This window comes from Apteryx mantelli, chromosome 1 (genome assembly GCF_036417845.1).
Source record: "Apteryx mantelli isolate bAptMan1 chromosome 1, bAptMan1.hap1, whole genome shotgun sequence".
In the NCBI taxonomy this organism is placed as follows: domain Eukaryota; kingdom Metazoa; phylum Chordata; class Aves; order Apterygiformes; family Apterygidae; genus Apteryx; species Apteryx mantelli.
Window position 1 is genome coordinate 24,774,682 of NC_089978.1, and position 19,592 is coordinate 24,794,273.

The window sequence follows — 19,592 nt, forward strand, 5'->3', positions numbered from 1 at the left end:
TTATTAAAGCAAAAATACTGAATTTTAACTTTGCATGCATCTAAAAGACAGTGCAAAGAATTGACATATTAATGACTTAGTAGATTTAATCTTCTCTGCTACCACAAGAATTTTCTCCAAGTTGATTGATATCTAATACATTTCTTATATAAACTAATTTAGCAGTTCCTGCGGAAGTGGACAGCTACCACAGTCTCTTTCCCTTAGAACCACTGCCACCACCCAATCGGATACAGAAAACAAGCAACTTTGGGTACATTACATCATGCTATAAAGCTGTAAATAGTAAAGATGACCTGCCATATTGCCTTCGGAGGATACATGGTGAGAAAAATTGAATTGTTGTTTTTTTTTAAATGGAAGTGCAACTTTTATTTAAGCTTAAATATATATTTTAATATTCTGTGTGTAAATCTTGAAATAGCTTTGCTGAACTGATTTTCTGGGGCTAAGAGAGCAAGAGATTCCTAAATTAGCACTCTATTCTTATTTAAATATGGGCTTTTCAGTAGTTTCAGAGGAAATGTTAAAGTAAAAAATCCCTCCCTCTTCCCAGCTTGCATCTTAAAATGCAGATTCTGTTGTTTTGTCAGGTTTTCGTCTTGTTAACACAAAGTGCATGGTATTGGTTGACATGTGGAAAAAAATTCAGCACTCAAATATAGTAACCTTGCGTGAAGTATTTACCACTAAAGCATTTGGAGAACATTGTAAGTGTGGGGGGTGTGTGTGTGGGGGGGGGGTTGGGGAGGGGGGGAGGGAGAGGGTTTGTTCCCACTGTGTTGAGACACTTTTTCTGAATATGTTTGAGTTAGTAATTGTCACATGTTTCTATTTCTAAGCTCTTGTGTTTGCGTATGATTTTCATGCTGGAGGAGAGACTATGATGAGCAGACACTTCAATGACCCTAGTGCTGATGCTTATTTCACAAAACGAAAATGGGGTAAGGAAAATGCATTATCTTTTTCACTTTTATAAGCTATTTCCAATACTTAAACAGTATATACACAGCTGGTCAGAAATTGTTGTTCATAATTTTCTTTTTATTTTTTTTAAACCTAATCAGTTCTGTCATATCATAAGTTGACTGGTATCAGAGAACAGCTTCTTCATTTCCTATTTGTAAAATTTCTGGATATATTTTTTGAAATAAGCAAAAAGGTTAGCTAAAGCTAACAGTTAAGATAAAAGTCTAATGATGAACAGGTTACTTTTCACATTTGCCTTATGACTAATTTGCAAAATTAAAGTCAGTTTGTAAGGGAATTACAATTTGTTGCTGGCAGGATAATCTTCAAGTTTGAACATGGGACTAGGAGTTGAAATCTCTGTGGTTGTAATTGCAAGTTTGTCACAGGGTGACACTGACACTTATTTGGAGATACTTTCAAAATCCCATGTGACATATGCTTTGTCACTATGATGCTTGTTGGTTAGGTGTTGTCCACACATAAAACTTTTTTTCCCTTGTTCATAAAGTATTATGAGGACTAATTAGACAGTGTTTTATATAACGTTTTAAGAAAGTTAAGTACCACTAAAGAAAACAAGAAGTGGATTAAAAAAAATTTTTTATTACGTATATTCTTTTCAGACACAAACTTCACATCATAAGGTTTTTTGTTTGTTTGTTTGTTTTGATTCATACTCTGACTTCAAAGGAATCACTAAGGCTACATCTGCATTCATAAATAAGATCAGTCACAGCATGTTCTGTGGCTATGCATGCAAGTAGCCCAGCAGAACTCGTATCCATACATCTAAACTCTCTTCTCCAAAACAATATGTTATCAGCTGTAATATTGCCTGTCAGAACTAGTTCTTGACCCATACAGTTCCACAAACCATGCTCAGATGTTGTCTGAAAGCTAGTAGTCCAAAACTATTAGCACAGGCCAATACCGCACTAAGTACACTAATAGGTGAATGGAATCAGAGAATGATTTAGGTAGGACACTACCTTTCGAGGTCACTTGGCCTGAACTCCTGCTCAATGCAGGACAAATCTCAAGTTAGATCCAGTAGTAGGCATGAGCAGGGGACACTGAAGCCTGTGAGCTGGCCTTGTTTATTTTATTAGCGTAGATGTTGCCTAAATGTCTTTAGGGTATCAGAATATAAAGAGATCCAGAAGCTAAGATTTCTTCTTTCTTCTGCTTTCTGAAACTGGAGGCTTTAGTTGTGAATTTAATCCATTTTAAATGTTGACATGAAAACTGTTTAGCTGTCTGTTGGATCAGAACATAATGTTAGTGTGTGAATACGTTCAAAGGCTTGCAGATTCCTTGTATACTGAGTAGTTTCCTCTGGGTCTGCACTGAGCTGACCAGTATTAATAAGGTTGGAACTTGAGTTCCTCCATTGTTTTTGAAGGTGGTGTGCTGGACAAAGGAAACCCTAGCTTGATTTGTCGTATCCCATGGCAAGTCACAGAATGTAATGACAGGTTCAGTGAACTTGACATGAAACTTATTTGGTAGGATACACATGGAACTCCTACCGCTAGGTTAATCACTGTTACTTGCAGGACTTGACTTCTGAGCGTCTTCCACCTGTGATTTTCAATTTCCATGTAAATCAGTCCTTATTATATTTTATTACACCTCTACAGAGTATTGCATACAGCAGACTAGCGTCTGTTCTAGATAAATTAATAGAAGCTGTAATAAAATTCTTGGCGACACATATTCGTTTGTCATACTGGTGAAAAATAAGTTTGGCTTCTATAAAAAGAAATAATGCCTATTAATCTATTGAAGCTTTTTGAAGGAAGATCCAGCAGATGCAGTCTTGGATTTTCAAAGTCCGTCATCAGAGACTCTAAAAGAAACCAAGCAGCTGTGGGATAAAAGAGAAAGCCCTCAGTTAGGTTAATGACTGGTTAGAAGATAAGAAATGGAGGGTAAGAGTAAAGAGTTGATTATCACAGTGAGGAGAGGTCATTGGTGGAGTACCACAGGGATATGTGCTGGAAGTTATACTACTTAGCCCATTCACTTATCTGCATTGAAGATAAATAATGGTCTGTCAAAGTTTGCTGATAATACCAAGTTATTTGGATTGGTTAAAAACAAAGGCTAGTTGTGATGAATTGCAGAACGATCTTACAAGACTGGGTCTTTTGAAGATAAAATAGCAGGAGAAATTCAGTGTTTTAAATGTAAAGCAATGCAACTGAGGGAAAACATAATCCTAACTTTAAGTATAAAATGATGTGGAATGAAGTGGAATAGGATTCCTCATGCTCTTAAAGATGACGGAGGGTATATGGTGGGGTAAAAAATGACTGGAATATGATAGGTGTCAGAAAAATCATCATGGAAAAAGAGAAGATGAATAAGCAAGAATTGTTTGCTGTCAGGTAGTAGATGTCCTAGCCAGGTAGCAGGTTCAAAACTAGTGAGAGAAAATTAAGCCATGAAACTTTGTCACAATGTGTTAGGGATTCTTAAGGTTTACTTTGGTTCAAGGGGAAAGTGAACACACTCATGGAAGAGAAATACCTTGAGGACTGTTATTTGCAAAGACACTATCTAGCTTAGGGACTTTCTGGGCTGCAAATCACTGGCGGCTGGAAGAAAATTTTATTTGTTATGTGCTCATACTTTTAGGTACTTATTGCAGGCTGCTGTTCTGACTTTTGTACCTATGCATTGACACAGGCTAGTGGACTATCTCGACCTTTTATTTGACCTAGTAAGACTTTTTTCTGTAGATAGGCATAGTCTTTGAAACTGAAAATAGGACATCTATTTTTCTTCAGCTAAAACAAAGTATTATTTAATTAAATGAAGTGTTGTGACAGAACTGAAAGTGATATTTAGGAAAACTCTCCCCTGCCTGTGGCACTGCTCCTAACCTTCTCCTTCAGTCTTTTTATTAGATAAATTAGAAAACAGTCACCTGAAATTCACCAGTTTTGCCAAATCTTTCTGCAAACTGTTGCTCTGGCCTTCCTTTTTTTGTTAACTGCTGCTTTCTAGTCTGGGCCTCAGTAGAAGGAGCAATTTAAAAGAGGAAAATAAGATTGCATACCTATAACTTGATTTCTCGGGATTGCCTGCCTTCACGGATCCTTTCTCCATCCCCTCACAGAGTTTCTTGGCCGTCTGCCTGCCTAGAGGAGACTTCCAAGAGAAGCAGGGGAATGGATGGAAGTTGGGTACTCTGCAGCATGAGGCTCAGATTAGTGCAATTGCTTTTAAAGGTTTTAGGAGGCACAACACTGTGAACCTGATCAGTGAACTCAGAGAATTTGATTTCAGGTATGCAACCTTATTTATGTTGAACACTCCAGTTGGCATCACTAGACTTTGACAGTTAAAAGAAGAGGATTGTGGTTTACATAGCTGTCTTGCATGTCACTTTCTGATGTCAATGTGGTCGGTCTTGGGGTTTTCTTTGTTTTTTTGGTTTTTTTTTGCCATGTTATTTACGGACCCTGTTGCAGAACTTCATTGGAGGGGATTGGTGTGGAAAAAAGAATTAGCAGCTTGTGCTGATTTTTATACTGAACAGCTGTAAACTAATGTCCTGGTTGCTTCCTAATTCTATAGAATTTATTCCTTGTGTTGTTCTTTATGCAAAGAAGTATCCTCTTCAGGCAGTACAGTGTGATAATCTGATGTTGTTTTGTCATATTTTACTGAATGTTCACAAGTTTCAAAAGCAGTGTTTTGGATTTTTTGTCAGTTAATTATTACACAGAATACATTTATTTCAGTAATTCCTGTTTCTTTGATTGTCATTCCTCATTTGTCCATACACTCTTATTTATATCAAGAGAATCTAAATTTAACATTAAATCTATTGCTGTGGACCTTTTGTTAGCTTTTTCCAATTTTCTGATATTTCTCAATTTCAGATTATTATAGCCTGTGTTAGTGCATGTATCTCTGCAGAAATGAAGTTCTCTTTAATTTAGCAAGTTATCCCCAAAAGACTTGAAACATTTCCGTAACAAATAGCATTCAAAACAGATCAATAACTAATTATATTAAATAGTAAACACCATTTTAATTGTACGTATTTTAAAACAGTATCAGCTAGAAAATCCTGGCAAGTTAATAAGAGCTTATCCACTGCTCCAGTAAGGTTTTCTCTTTGTCCTGGTGAGTTTTCTTGGTTGGAAGAGATAAGCATGTCTTTGATATGTTTTTTGGTCTGTTTACTAAAAGTGTTCTGAGTAATTAAATAAACCTAAGTGTATATGCTCTTAATAGTAATTTTCAGCACCACAGATTCTGCTTTACAGCAAATAATACTTTATAAGGAAGATAGGCAAGTTTTACTGGACCTTGTTTTCTTTTGGACACATTAGCGGTTGTGTTTATTGCACAAAAGTGGACCTCATTGCTGATTTTGCAGTCTTTGCCCAATTGCTGAACTTTTTTTTCAGAAAATAACTCTTCATTTCAAAATTAAGTTGTGTTTTTAGACTGTCTTGGGGGAAGAAAAAATATATGAACACTGAAAGTCAATGCGATGTTGTTCTTCTGTATCTACAAATATTCTAAAAGCAAATACAGTAAAATATATCAATTTCTTATTGAGTTCATGAAGCTAATTTTGAAATCCAGAAGTGTAGTGCTTTAGCATAAACACTGTTTTGCTCATTTTGAGCTTTTTGAGGAAAAACATATAACTAACAGTTATCCTAAAATACCTTTGCCAAAACCTACAACTTTTTCTAGCTAAATTCCAAGTTTTCAATATCTTCGGATTTTTTTGTGAAAAGTAGTGCTGCATTAGCAGTACAGAAACCTTGTATATTGAAAACTGAGAAGGGTAAAACTGAATGAAGCCCAGGTTTCCCTAGAGAAGTGTGGAGGAAAGAAAGGCTACTGCATTTATCTTACTTTCAGTACTGTAACTGAGCACTGAACAAATTCATGGTTTTGAATGTAAAAAGCTTTACAGGCCTAATAGGTTCAATTAAGTGATCAGCTAAATCTTTCATTTGGCGGCTTTTTTTTTTTTTTTTCGCAGAAATCTCTAATGAGTACTGACTGTCTGTTACTATGCTTCCAAGATAATGTTCCTCACTGAGCCCTTGAAGCAGGTCCTGCTGCCAGTGGTCCCAGCTGCTCCTTCCCATCCCTGAACTATGCCCAGCCTTTGCTTGTATTGAGAATTTGAACTTCATCTGAAGTTTTAAAAAAAAAGGGGGGGGGGAGTGGGAGAGGAGAAGGACACATGTTGCTCAGCTGAGAACATCATGGCAGAAAACATCAAAAAATGATGACATTGAGCTTATTTTAACTTGGCAAGGAAAATAATGGCTTGCCTATGTAAGAACTGCCGTTCTGAAAACACTTTTAATCTTCTCCATCATTAGTAACGATGTGCTACATCTCAGAGATGCAAGTAGTGAGAGATGAGTCTGCCCTGCAATACAGGTGGGAGGAGGATAGCCTGAAATTTTGCTGTGCGTGGCTGTGGAGTCAGCCTGTGGTAGGAAGCCTCTTTCAAATCAAATACTACTATACCTTTAAAATACCACTTTTTGGAGTAAAGCAATTCTGATCATTTCTGTAACCTTTTCTTATGTTGTGAAACTTTCCACTGTGTTCAGCACTATTTCAAGTTTTCACATGGGCTTTACCTGAACAGTGAGCATCTGGGTCTGTCTCCTCGGGTCGTCCCTGCTCAAGTGCAAGGAGCCGGGTTGCAAAGCTCGCCTAGAGTGTCTGTTTGACTGTGCACTAAGGTTCTGCCTATCCGTCGCAGGCCTCGTAGCCCTTCACAGGACAGGCTTCGATCTTACCTGTTTTAACAGATATGTAGGAGGGCACTGCAAAACAAATTCTTCCAGTGTTTTAGACTGTGCCTTCAGTGCATAGGAGGGAAGAAGGGGTGCAGCTGGCCAGCCTGAAAGCAACAACCTTGATTCAGCTGTAGCCTCAAGCAAGTTTTTCCAGTAGTAATATGTTGCTACTTGGTTGAGATTTTCTGATTGAGGGGAGAAGCTGTGTTGAATTCTGTGGTCTCTCTCAACTTTTCCACATATGTTGAACGTTCCTTGCTTTTATCTGGAAATCAAAGGGCAAGTGCTGTTCTTGTTAAATTGCATGTAGAAAAATAACCCCTAAGTTTTGTCTTTCTCTTCCCCCCCCCCCCCCCGTTGGAAATTATAGCAATGTTTCTGTTCTAGATAGAAATTTAGTTTGTATAGATGTAACTGTCTTATAGTGTCTGTATGTGTTCCTGCTAAACGTATCAGACATACTGCTATTTACCAAATAAAATGTGTATTCTGTAGCAAATAATAGCTATAGAAGGAGCTTTGATTAATAAAGTAGCCTGTGTCTCCTCAATCATTTTATACAATCATATTTTTTGTCATGCTAAAGAAGGAAGAATCATGAAGGAAAAAAATTTTGTTAAATGAGATTACTGGTGTGATGGTTTGTGGGAAATGATTTGCATTATGATTCATCAAGAGGCCAGAAAAAAAACAGAGAATATCATTATCTTCAGCCTTCAGTAGACGTGCCAAGGTTATTGCTGTTTAAAGGAGGCAGGGTCTTGACCTTTAGAATCTAAACCAAAGCATCTTAAACCAGCAAAATGAAATAAAGTTTAAAAAAAAAAAAAAAAAGTCAGAAATGAAAGCTGAGAACATCCCCAGCTCATCATCCCAAAGTCAGTAACGTTTCTAACCAAAATTGCTTCAGTAGTGTGTTTTAGTTTTTAATGTACACACAAATATAAATATATATAAAAAATTTTATTTTTTTAGCAAGTGCACAAAAATGTTAATGTGTTCCTGCTTGGGGGTGGGGGGACGGGACAAGAAACAAATGTTTGGAGAGGAATGCAGTCAGTTCACAACTGAATTAGATGCTTACATGATTGCACTGAATAGAGATGATATTACTGATCCCAAAATTAGCAACATTAGTACTGAGTCTACCTTATGAAATGTCTTAACATTTGTTTTAAATTTGAGATATAGTACCTTCTGGGTGTACTCTCTCCTCTCTCCTTCAGCTTCGTGCCACACAAATAGTAGCAACTTCTTCTCGTTAAAGAAGTCATATTAAAAATAATGCTTGTGTTATCTATACCTTGCTTTTCTCATCTCCAACTTAGTGTTACTCAGGAATAGTTTGTAATGTAGAATTTGGGTCTTGCTTTACAAAGAATTAGTTTTACTTTTTTGAAAAGAGGACTGTAATTCCATTTGGAAGTGATTTGATGCATTGCATTTGCATAGGCCATGAAACACGGGTCATACGGTGATGACTTGTCAGTAAGCTGGATCACAGCAGAACATACATGACATTCTGTTCATTGATACTTAGCCACAAAATCTTCCATTCTGATTTCCCATGCAGTTTGAAATTAGCTTGTTGCTTGTTCTTCTTTGTTTTATCAGAGGATATAGAATGTTTAATTTGTATGCCTTCCTAGTGTAAAGGAGGCAACACAGAAGCTGTTGCAGATACATTATGGTTATTATGATACATGCTCATTGTTTTAGAATACTTGTGTTTTTGCTTCTGGAGTGTTTGCATATTTTGGTGCACTACCACCCATTTTATCTAATTTTTAACCCGTACCCTTTTTGCAATGAATATTCAGCCTAAATTTGAAAACCAGTATAGGTTTTCTGAATCTGAGAGTGAAAAACAATAATAATGCCTAAAGAATTGTCAGCATTTAAAAATTTATTATTGTCTTTCCAAAAACACCCACGAAAGCATAATAGGTATGTCTTTTCAACGACCATTGATTTGGGGATTGAATGAAATGAGTATGTCAGCTAATTGTATAGTTCAAAACATACTAACTTTAATTTTACATAGCAGCCTTTAGTTGATGCTTATAACGTTTTGCTTCTAGGTCAGCATGATGGACCTTTGCCACGGCAGCATGCGGGATTGCTTCCAGAGTCTCTGATATGGGCATATATTGTGCAGCTCAGCTCTGCATTACGGACCATTCACACAGCAGGACTGGCCTGCCGAGTTATGGATCCAACAAAGATTCTAGTAACTGGCAAAACAAGGTAACGAAAGCTTTATTTCTAGGTCCTTCACTGTGATCTGTGTTCATGATAGCTGTTGTCTGTGCACCGTTGTTAGGGAAATGACAAAGTTTCCCTAGAAAGTTCTTTGAATTTCACTGGCATGCTAAAACTTTAAAATCTTTTTTTAAGCTCTGTTAAACACAGTTCAGAAGGACATGTGTGTTATCTTCAAAGTCCTTTTCAGATTTGCTACTGTCAATTTAGAAATGTTGTTAATTTACTTCTAAACTGAGGGCTCTCTGTCGCATTATATCACTTTGTAAGATTAATGGTAGTTTCCTTCATGGTAGTTTGCTAGGTACTAAGATGACTTTTTTGTAGTAATAAAGCATTTGATGTTGGAAATACTAGAGAAAGAATCAAGTAACCAACAAAATTACACTTCTTCCTTTTTCCTTCTTGTTCCTAAAGGTTACGAGTTAATTGTGTTGGAATCTTTGATGTTTTAACATTTGATAACAGTCAAAATAATCCGCTGGCATTAATGGCTCAGTTTCAGGTAAGACAACAGAGCATTGTTAGACTGGTGACTTGGGGTGGGGACTACTGAAAACCAATGCGATTCCTTTTGAAAGACAAATATTTTAATTAAACTGTAGTCTGGTATATTTGTAAATAACTGTTTTTCTGTCCTGGTTTGGTTTTTGTTCCTCCATGCATTATTTGAGTTTGTTAAAGCTCATTTTGCTTCTGAAAGTTCAACAAACTTACAGAACAGATTATATTAGTAGGAGTTAACAAACTTGAATGAGAAGTGGTGGGAATAACAAACTTTTTCCTTAAAGGAAGGGGGAAAAAAAATCTTAGTGATAGAGATGTCAGACTCGATAGGTACGTGACAATACCACAAAATTGGGTTCATACCTGCAACGAATAGAATTGAGATCAATCAAAAAATAATGGTTCAGTAGCAGTTTTCACTCTGATGCCTTCTTTGTTTTTTTTAACATAAACAACTGAGCAATAAATGCCTGTTCACAGAGGATTAAGAGATATTTTAAATAAATGCATTTAGGCCTTCTTCACTCCTAAGAGCACTTAGTGTATCTTTTGGTTTTCTAGTTTTTCTCTGCTCTCCTGGTGTTCTCTGAACTGTGGGCTCTGCGTAACTTGTGAATTAAGAAGACTCCCTTTAGAGTTAACAAAAACTATTCCTCAGTCATCTGGAATATCACTGTGTATAGGAATGCCTCTTTCCCTAACTTCCCCTCAGGGTGAAGTATACTGCTTCAGCAGTCATCACATACCCTGTCAGTAATGGGAGTGAAACACCACAGTAGGGAATTGGGTTTAATTTAAGTTCATTAATTGAGCTTATTCACTGAGAAAATTGCTCATCAGAGTCTTCCAGTAATAAATGAAATGTTTGAACTTTGGCCAGGCAGAAACTAGCTTATTCAAGACCTCATACCGGAACACAGCAACTTTTTTTTTTTTTTGAATGATACAGTAAGCAATTTTCAGCGTACTTTGAGTAGTACATCAAAGGATGTTCTCCCCTCCCCCAGCTAGATATCAGTGCAGAGAGCTTTTTGGTCATCATTTAGTGGAGAATAGCTAAGAGATCATAGGGATACATGTGAGGGATTCTGTTCCTTTAAAAAAGAAAAAAAAAAGTGAGATTTTTTTGATCCATCTGTCAAAAGCGTTTAACACCCTAACAGCCCAACACCTGGTGTTACTAAGCAAATTGGTTGCCTGGTTTTGGTTTGTGTAGGAATTCTGTTTGCGTGTTTCATACTTTGTTAGTATCCAAATTGTTCAAGTGTCACTGCTAAACCAGAAAAGAAATGTAACCAGAAAAGGGGTACAGTGTAGAAAATGTAGGCTGGAGTTAAAAACATCATATTATTTCTTTTCGCCACCTCTTCTGGAAGGGCTAGGCTTTCACAATCCACTTTCTTCCTTCAGAGATTCTGGACTGTGGTTGTTCCTTGAAATTCAGGAGGCATTTATCATACTCCACCTCTATTTGCCCTAGCCAGATAAAATTACAAAATAACAGCTGCTGCTTGTCCTTTTTCCTCTCGATCCATGACCCAGTTCCTGAATTCCTCTGGGACTCCTGTGACTGTTAAAAATGTAGGTTATCTCTTGGTTTGCTGCCGAGCTAATATGCGTTTCCTTGTTGCTGTCCTCAATGGACGAAGGTATTTTTGTTAGCGTTTGTCACTTTCTGGCTATTTCCCATTGTTAATATAGATAGGAAAGAGTTTGGCCAGAACAGAGATTTAAGAAGGGGCAATGCAGAAGAAATGCAATTGTTCTTTACAATCTGTTTTTCAGAAACTATGTTAAACGCATTACTTTATTATGATCATGTAAGAGTTAAATAAAGGCAACAATAAGGAGAGCTTACAAAAAAAAAGTCAGTGAAATATGAATGGCTACTTGCATTAAAAACAAGATGGTTAAACCTGTAAACAAAACTTCAAAAATCCGTAAGTTATGTCACTCAGTTACTAAATACAGATGGTAAAACTGTAAGTGGTGATGCAGAAAAGCTTAATAAATATTTCTGTGTTTGGAATGAAATGAAGATGAATATTCTCCATATGAAGAGAGAATAGAAGTTTTATTGATTTAATGAGGGATGTAAGACTGCATTTGCTCAAAGTAAATATTTTTAATTCAGTAAGCCAAAATAACTTTCACATACACAGCCTCCAAATTCAAAGAGACTAGCTGAAGACGTATCTGAAGCGTTAATGCTGATTTTTAAAAAAATCATAACAAAAACACTAGGAACTTGGAGGGACTCCCAAGTGCAGTTCCAGTTCTTAAAAAGAATAAGTGAATCCATGGAATTGTAGACTGGGTGACTTGATATTGATCCAAGCAAAGCAGTGAAACAGTTCATTCTGAGATCTCACAAGACAGGCTAATCAAAAATAATGTCAGTTTTAAAGGCTTTACGGAAATTGGATTGAGTCAAAAATAAGATTTGACTAGCTTATGTCTGGCTGATAAGTCCAGCTGTATAAAATACTCAGATATCTCCAGGGCCTCTGGCTTTGTACCACAGGTCTTTTAATATGATAATATCATATATGTATCATATACATCATATATGTGTGTATATATATACATACACACACATATATATAAAATGTGTGTGCGCATAAAAAAGCGTGTGTGTGTATACACACACACATACACAGAAGGGAGAGGAGGGTTAGTTCAGTTAATTTTGAAATTGCTCACTGACATTTAAAATTCATTTGGTAACAGGGAGACATTAATGAAGAGGGCTGTTTCTGAAGGTGTCTCCAACAGATTGATTTTTAGTCTAATGCCATTCAATATTTCTATCAGCAGCTTAGATGATAAAATTTTTACTAGCAAAGCTTTCAGGAGATAGAAATTTTTACAGGCTACAGTTATTGTGAATTGAATTGCTAATTAAATGGTCATTAGTTGAATTCAAGGTATATCTTTTGAACAAAAAAGCAGCCTTTACTTAAAAGGTGGAAAGTTTTTCTTTGAAATTGTGAATTAACTTAGTATTATTTAGTGGTCACTGTCAATGATTACCATAGCAAAAGTCCTGTGGCAAGTCTACAGCAAAAGGAATTAATGTGATCCATAAATATATGAAAAGCACAATATAAGGTATAAGCAGAGAAGTGATTGTACCTGATGTTGATCTATACCTTGTATTAGCAATGCTACTGCAAGAATACTGTGTCCTTCTTGTGTCCCCATTCGAAGGAGGAATAGTAGTTCTTGCATGCTTTCTTTAAACTTTATCTAGAAGCAGGAAGAGCTGAACCTGTTCAGGTTATCAAAGGGGAGGCTGAGGCTTAACAGTGATATGTGGATTTCTTCCTTACAAAAAAGACAGTCTACTCCAGCTCCTAGGAAGTTCTGTACTCTGTCTGCAGGGATAGATTTGGATGGTGGATGGTAGCTGGAACCCTCCTAAAATAGGAATCTGACTCCATAAATCCTGATATCCATTGCTCTATCTTATTGGACACAAAAAGAATGTCGCATATCTTTGTGCAACTGTAACACCTTAAACATTGGACAAAGACAGTTACTGCAATGACGCTTCATTTCTGGGTTTTAGCTGTCAGTGAAGAGTGAGGCACCTCCAGAGAGCAGTTCAGCTTAAAATCTGAACTGCCTTCTAGAATACAGAAATCTTAATTTGATTAGACTCCTTACTGAATCACTTCAGCTAAGTTCCTGAAATTAGGTGGAATGAATCCAAGCCATTATTGTAATTAAATTAAGTCAAACAGTGACTGTAACTTGAATTATGTGTTTGAGGCTTCACTGATGTGTTGTATCATTTCTGTTAGTTTTTCTATTGAATATACCTTGCAAAAAAAAAAAAAAAAGGTTGCAAGTCAAACGCTCAGAAATTGGCAAAAGCCTGAATTGGAACTGCCTGACTGATATTACTGTAGATCTTTAACACTTTTAAAATCTATTGCAATCTATAGGATGAAGCACCTGCTTAAAGAAAGACTACTTTTCCATGGAGTATTGCCTCAAGCTGTACACTTTGGGTGTATAAATCAGGGTTGTGTAGTGACGGAGGATGTATGTAGGATACTTTCGTATCAATTATTAAAAGTTAAAACGTGTTCAATGTGAAGTTGGGGACTGCAGAAACAAAGATCAAAGATTAAAACAAGATTAAAATAAATACATGTCTTCTAAGTCTTTTGGGGGAAAAAAACCCTGAAAATCAACAAAAAAGCCATTGCATCCCATATTGCAGATGTCTCCTTACAGATGTCCCATCAGCAAGATTCCTCTATTTGGTTTTACAGCAGTGTCCTCTACTGCTTGAGCTGGCCATACTTGGTAGCAGAAGCAAATAGGTTTCTGCATAAGTGGGGGTTGTTGGCCTGTTTCATTTCTCTTTGCCAGACTACAAAGAAACACTCATACTTGGGATTTCTTGTGTAGCAAATGCTGGTCCCTCTCTCCATCTCCTTCCCCTCCATCATTATGTCCTTATTTTTCTCCATTTTCCGCATCCTGTTTTCTGTCTTCATTACTTTCTGTCCTGTATCCTGCCTTTTAACATCTATCATTATGTTGCTTATTCATGCTTGAATTTTGCTGCTTAATCATACTTCAGCCATTGATATGGAAACAGCAGGGCTGTCGAGAGACCTGGAAACATTTTCTTTACTCAGTGCCTCAACATCTGGGAGCTGTGGCTGTAGGAAACACTCTGTTCAGCCACTGCAGCCAGAGGAGGTAGCAAGCATAGCTGCTCCTGTGGGTGGAACAGCTCTGGGGGGATGCAGCGTATTCATCATGAGTGCAGTCTTCTACATTTTAGCTGCCAAATTCTAAACAGAACTTTTAATGTTAGTGATGCCAAATTTTTGGCCTTTCTTACAGAAATGGTGAAAGGTGCATTCCTGGTACCAGAGTGTTCGTTCTCTCTGCTAAATGTTGTATCCTTTCTCCAGAACATGGAATGGAGATGACAGGCATTCTTGATAAATGGTTGCATTCCACCCACTCTTTTTTTTTTTTTTTTTATTTCCAAAAATATCTCATTTTCTAAGAAAAAAGTTAGGAAAATACTAAATTGACATCTTCAGACTGAACTTAAGAGTCAGCTAAAGCAGACATCCGGCTTGGAAAACTGCGAATGTTGAAGGTTTGGCCAAGTTGTATGCAGCTGGAAGACTTTCTGTAGAAAAAATCAGGCAGCTTTAACTATGAATGTTAATGTCTGCTACTAAATTAGGCTCCTGTTTTCAGAGGTGGGCTTTAAAATTTGGCATAGCTTTAATAATTTCTGGTGGTTGTTTGAGTTTTAAAAATTAGAATTAAAATTGGCTGAATCAGCTCCACTTCTAAGGAAAGTGTTTAGTGATGCTAAAAAATTCTGCAGAAAATGCGATGCTGCTACATATTTCAGCCCTACAGGCCTATTCCTTTCTTATTTCATATCTTTTCACCCTGGCCACTAGAGATGAAAACCTTTGAGGTAAAAAGTCACTCTCCAGCTTTTGGAACACTTAAATTCAGAGCCTTTGGAAGTCAATAGCAAGAACTGATTTCACAGTTCTGATAGAAGTAATGTTAAATTTAAAGGGATCACACTTTGTTAGGTATTCTGACAATAAACAGTGTGAGTAACTGAGTCATTTTGCTTGAAATTTGCTCTGAGTCTTTCCCTTGGCTGCACTAGAAAAAAAAAAAGTTCTAATAAATTGTTTCTGGTGTAACAAATAACTCTGGACACATTGTTCTGCATGTCATATTGAGAAAACTTGCACTATTTGCTGCCGACTCCTTGATTCCTCAGGGGTGAGCTGTGCGAATGATTAGGAGAACCTGTTTTCAGAGCTTCTGCTCAGTGTGAGAGTTCTCCCTGGGGCTGTCCTTAAACTAAAAACAGGTACATTTTAATCATTTGAAACTAAATATAATACCTAGAAATTGTTGTCAGGGCAGATTCTCCTCTGTACATATTAATTACTTTAATTGTTGTATTGTTCTGTATGTTTTGAATAGCACTTACTTTAGTTGCTCAGATTCTTCTAAGGGTTTCTGAAGTATCTTTTTTTAAACACCATCTAGTACCAAAGGTAATATTTACCTGTATTCTGAATCTTATCTCTGTGTTTTCCCGGCTAGCAAGCAGATCTGATCTCCCTGGGGAAGGTTGTGTTGGCTTTGGCTTGCAATTCTTTATCAGGAATTCAGAGAGAGAATTTGCAGAAAGCGATGGAATTGGTGACAATCAACTATTCCTCTGATCTGAAGAATCTGATTTTGTAAGTTTGATACTACACGTTTGCTGTTATGTTTTATAAAAAGCATCTCTTAAATGATTACATTTTTTAAAATACAGGTGAAAATATCAAAAGAATATTTTCAGATGCAAATAAGATTAGAGGTGTAATTACTGTCATTGAATTGTCTGCATAGTCAATGCATTGTTAAACATTGTCATTTAAAGTTAATTTGTATAATGTGTATTTTTATGGCCTAACTAGTAAAAAAAAAAAAAAAAAGCCCTAAGTGTGTGTTAAAGCTCCAAATATGAATTTATTAATATTCAACTTAAACAGAAAACCAAGATATGTGCCATCAGCATTTCAAGTTGTCTTCCATACTAGACTTTTATTGCCTCTTATCTGCCATAGCATTATGCTAGTCTTGTATCTGACAGTTTTGGAAGGTAGTCAGAAATAGGCACTCTACTTTTTAGACCAAAGGGTTCGGTGCTAGTTTTAATTTGTGTATTATTTTCTGTTGTTTTAAAATCTAGTCAGTATTTCTCCTTCCCTCTTACAGCTTACAAGGGAAAGGTAGAAATGCCTGTCCCCCTTCCTCATTTGAAAAACAATTGCTTCACAATCTGAATCTTCATGTCTTCTCTGTTTTTGAGTATGCTCTTGCTCTTTGAGTGGGGTGAACTAAGCAGTGCCGTGAAAGTACACTCCTAGCTTTTTGAATGCTTTATATAAATAACTGACTGGAAGTATACAAGTAAGTTAACTCAGAAGTTTTTTTTGTTAGTTAATCTTTTCTTAAAAAAAAAAAGTAGTTGTCAATTTGTATATTAAGTAGGCATCAGGGTCAGATAGTTTTAAAATCATAATTGGATGAACTCTGTGGCATTTACAGCATGTTCAAGTAACCTTTTGGGGGGGATATTTTTGCAGGTATTTGCTGACTGACCAAAACAGGCTTCGCAGTGTAAATGATATCATGCCTATGATTGGTGCGCGATTCTATACTCAGTTGGATGCTGCTCAAATGCGAAATGATGTTATAGAAGAAGACCTTGCAAAGGTAAATCATTTAGTAATTCCTACAGGAAGACCTCTAGTCAGCATTGCTACAGCTGTACCTTAAAGTGGAGGTTTTCTTGGACCTCCCTCCATTTCTTTTTCCCAACCCCCCCCCAGTTTGTTTAGCAACCCAAGCAGTCTGCCTGCAGAGTTAAGAACTGAGCTCAAGATACCCAAATTCCAAAAACTCCAAGAACTGCTACTTCTAGACTGTGACTAGACCAAGAATACTTATCCTGGGCTTTAACTGAAATGGCATCTTCATGTCCAAACAGCAGTCCTGGGGAAAAGATCTTCTTCACAGAATGGTTAAAATGCTATGTACCTCATTGCACACTAGAATGTAGTTTGTATTGGAGGTTGATACCGCAGCAAATACTGCTTTTAAATTCTTCAATAGATTTGAGTTCCAGTATCCCTTTCCTTATCTCATACTGTTTCTTTTCCAAATGAATGCTAAATAATGGAGGTAAAGGTTGTCATCCTCATTTGCCATGAAATCTGCCCGTCTTGCTCTGTGGGTCTGGTTAATCTATAAAATTCAGTCAAGGTATCGAGTGCCAGCTACAAAAGAAATATGTACTTTGTGCTGTGTTAGTATGTATGTATTCAACAGGAAGGGGTTTGAGTTTTACCTTGTCTGCTCATCAGAAGCCACTGATCACAGGATTTTGTAACAAGGCTGAGATACATGGCAGGATTTCATATTGCTGAAGGCTTACACAGGGTAGAGTATTTAGTTTTTAAGAGTTTAATCAACTCCTTTGACTTATTTCCCCTAAATACCCACACTGGGAACTTTTGCAAAGAGCTAATAGACTGGTGGTCAGGATTCTGGTGGACTGGCTCTTTTCATTTCTGTGGCATTGGCTTGTTGAGTAACCATTTCTCCCTCCTTAGTGAAAGGATATCAAAATCTATCAGAAGCAAAGTGCTGTAGAAGAGCAGGATAGTGTCTCCTTTGGCTGCAGATCTCCCCAGATGAGGGGTGCTCACTCTTTCTAGCGGAGTAAAACACTATGCCTTCTCTGAAGATGTTCAAGATCACTTCATGTCATGGTCACCCAATGCACCTGCACAAATTTGTGCAGGTGGACCCTTTCACATGACCAAAATGGAGGTTGTCCTTTAATCAGCATTAAGTAGTCTGCATTTTCAGTCAGGTGTTGATAGCATCTGCTATCAACAGAGCAGAGCTACTACAAATACAGGTTGTTGCATAGCCCCAGCAGCTGTTTACCTGGCAGTGATAAATGGTAGTTGCTAATTATCTGTTGTACTATAACTTGTTTGTACTACCATATCCTTAGTAACATCAGAGCTGCAGCATCACTTAAGTCTATCTAGCCTGGTATCCTTTCTTCATTATTGCCCTAAAGCAGATGCCGAGGGAAGAGCATTAGAACAGTGCTAGCATGTGTGATATTTTTCCCATATGTTCTCCCAGCATCCAGTCATTTACAGCTTAGGAACTTCTGAAGCTGGAAGTGGTTTGTATGCAGTTAGTAACTTGGTGTTCTCTTGAAGCCATGAATATTCGTTACTCCCATATCCCCCTTTATGTGATACAGCAATGACCCTATCACTCCTTGTCCCTTTCCTTCCTCACCTTAATATTCCCATCATCTGTATGTTGCAGCATTCAAGAATCCAAAGCCTCAGTTTCTCAGGTCCCCTAACCCACTCTACAGGAGAGTTCCCAGCCATACTGGCTACCAAGCCTGCAGAGGGACCACCTGGAAGCTGTAGAGCCAGTGTTGTTGCTCAGCTCTCTGTCACCATTGACTGGGAATCTGCAAGGCAGTAGCATTCACAGATATGTTTTTGGCTTTTGTGTATTTGGCCACATACCAAAAATTATTTGGAGGTTTGCGTGCTGTATAGACAGACCTGTGCTAGCTAGATAAGGTAGAAGTCCCTCCTGTCAGTCCCTAACTGTAGCTACAATTAAAGTACAAGCTATTCTGCTGGTGTGTGGTATTTTTTGTTTGTTTATTTTTGTTTTGGGGGTTTTTTTTGACTGGGAATAAGAATCTTGCAACACCATAGGTTGTCCGAGGTGAAGGTATTATCACCTTGACCTGCTTTATTTGCCCAGCTGTGCACAGTAATCTACTCCAGACTGAATTCATTTGAAATCAATATGATCATGCATGGAGTGAGGTGCAGCTTAGCATGAATAGCTGGGCCATTGGAGAATATGAATAATAGCATGAGAGAATTTTATTTTTCCTTCCAGCTTTGAGCAGCTTTTACTTAAATTAAAGATTAATCTGCCTTGCAATGTAAGCTAGGATAAAAGATAAATTTTTACCATATCCTAAGTGATGAGGAAAAATGTACGAAATCAAATTTTCAATTGCATTCATGATTTTAGTGTTCTGCCTCTTGCATGAGGTCGTTCCAATTACTTTGCCTCTGTCATTGGTGGAGTCGGCATTTGTACTGCTCTAAGATTAAAAAAAAAAAAAAAAAAAAAACAACCTGCCTTACCATAGTGTTAATTTTTTTTTAGCTTTTTTTGGAAACCATGTTTTGTTTCAGACTGATACCTGGAACCAACTGGAATTCCAACTGCAATCTGATATTATTGTTGCTGAACAGTATTTACTAATAATGGCTTGCAAAGCATTTTTCAATAAAAGTTGGTAGATCAGATAATCAAGAGAAGAGAGAACATGAAGCAAGCTGTTATACTATTTACATCTACAGGTTTTGATATCCATATATATATTAGCATATTATTCTTGCTAACCTTACTGTATTTTAACATACC

At 37.0% G+C, this 19,592-nt stretch overlaps 1 protein-coding gene across 1 annotated transcript in view; it reads left to right on the forward strand.

The window, feature by feature from the left end:
- The window catches only part of PAN3 (poly(A) specific ribonuclease subunit PAN3), an 82,592-nt gene that overhangs the window by 55,986 nt on the left and 7,014 nt on the right, over nt 1–19,592 (forward strand). Inside the window, 7 exon segments of the mRNA XM_067290787.1 lie at nt 163–324; nt 594–710; nt 843–944; nt 8,849–9,014; nt 9,447–9,534; nt 15,654–15,793; nt 16,688–16,817. Coding sequence (XP_067146888.1) covers nt 163–324; nt 594–710; nt 843–944; nt 8,849–9,014; nt 9,447–9,534; nt 15,654–15,793; nt 16,688–16,817 — 905 coding nt within the window.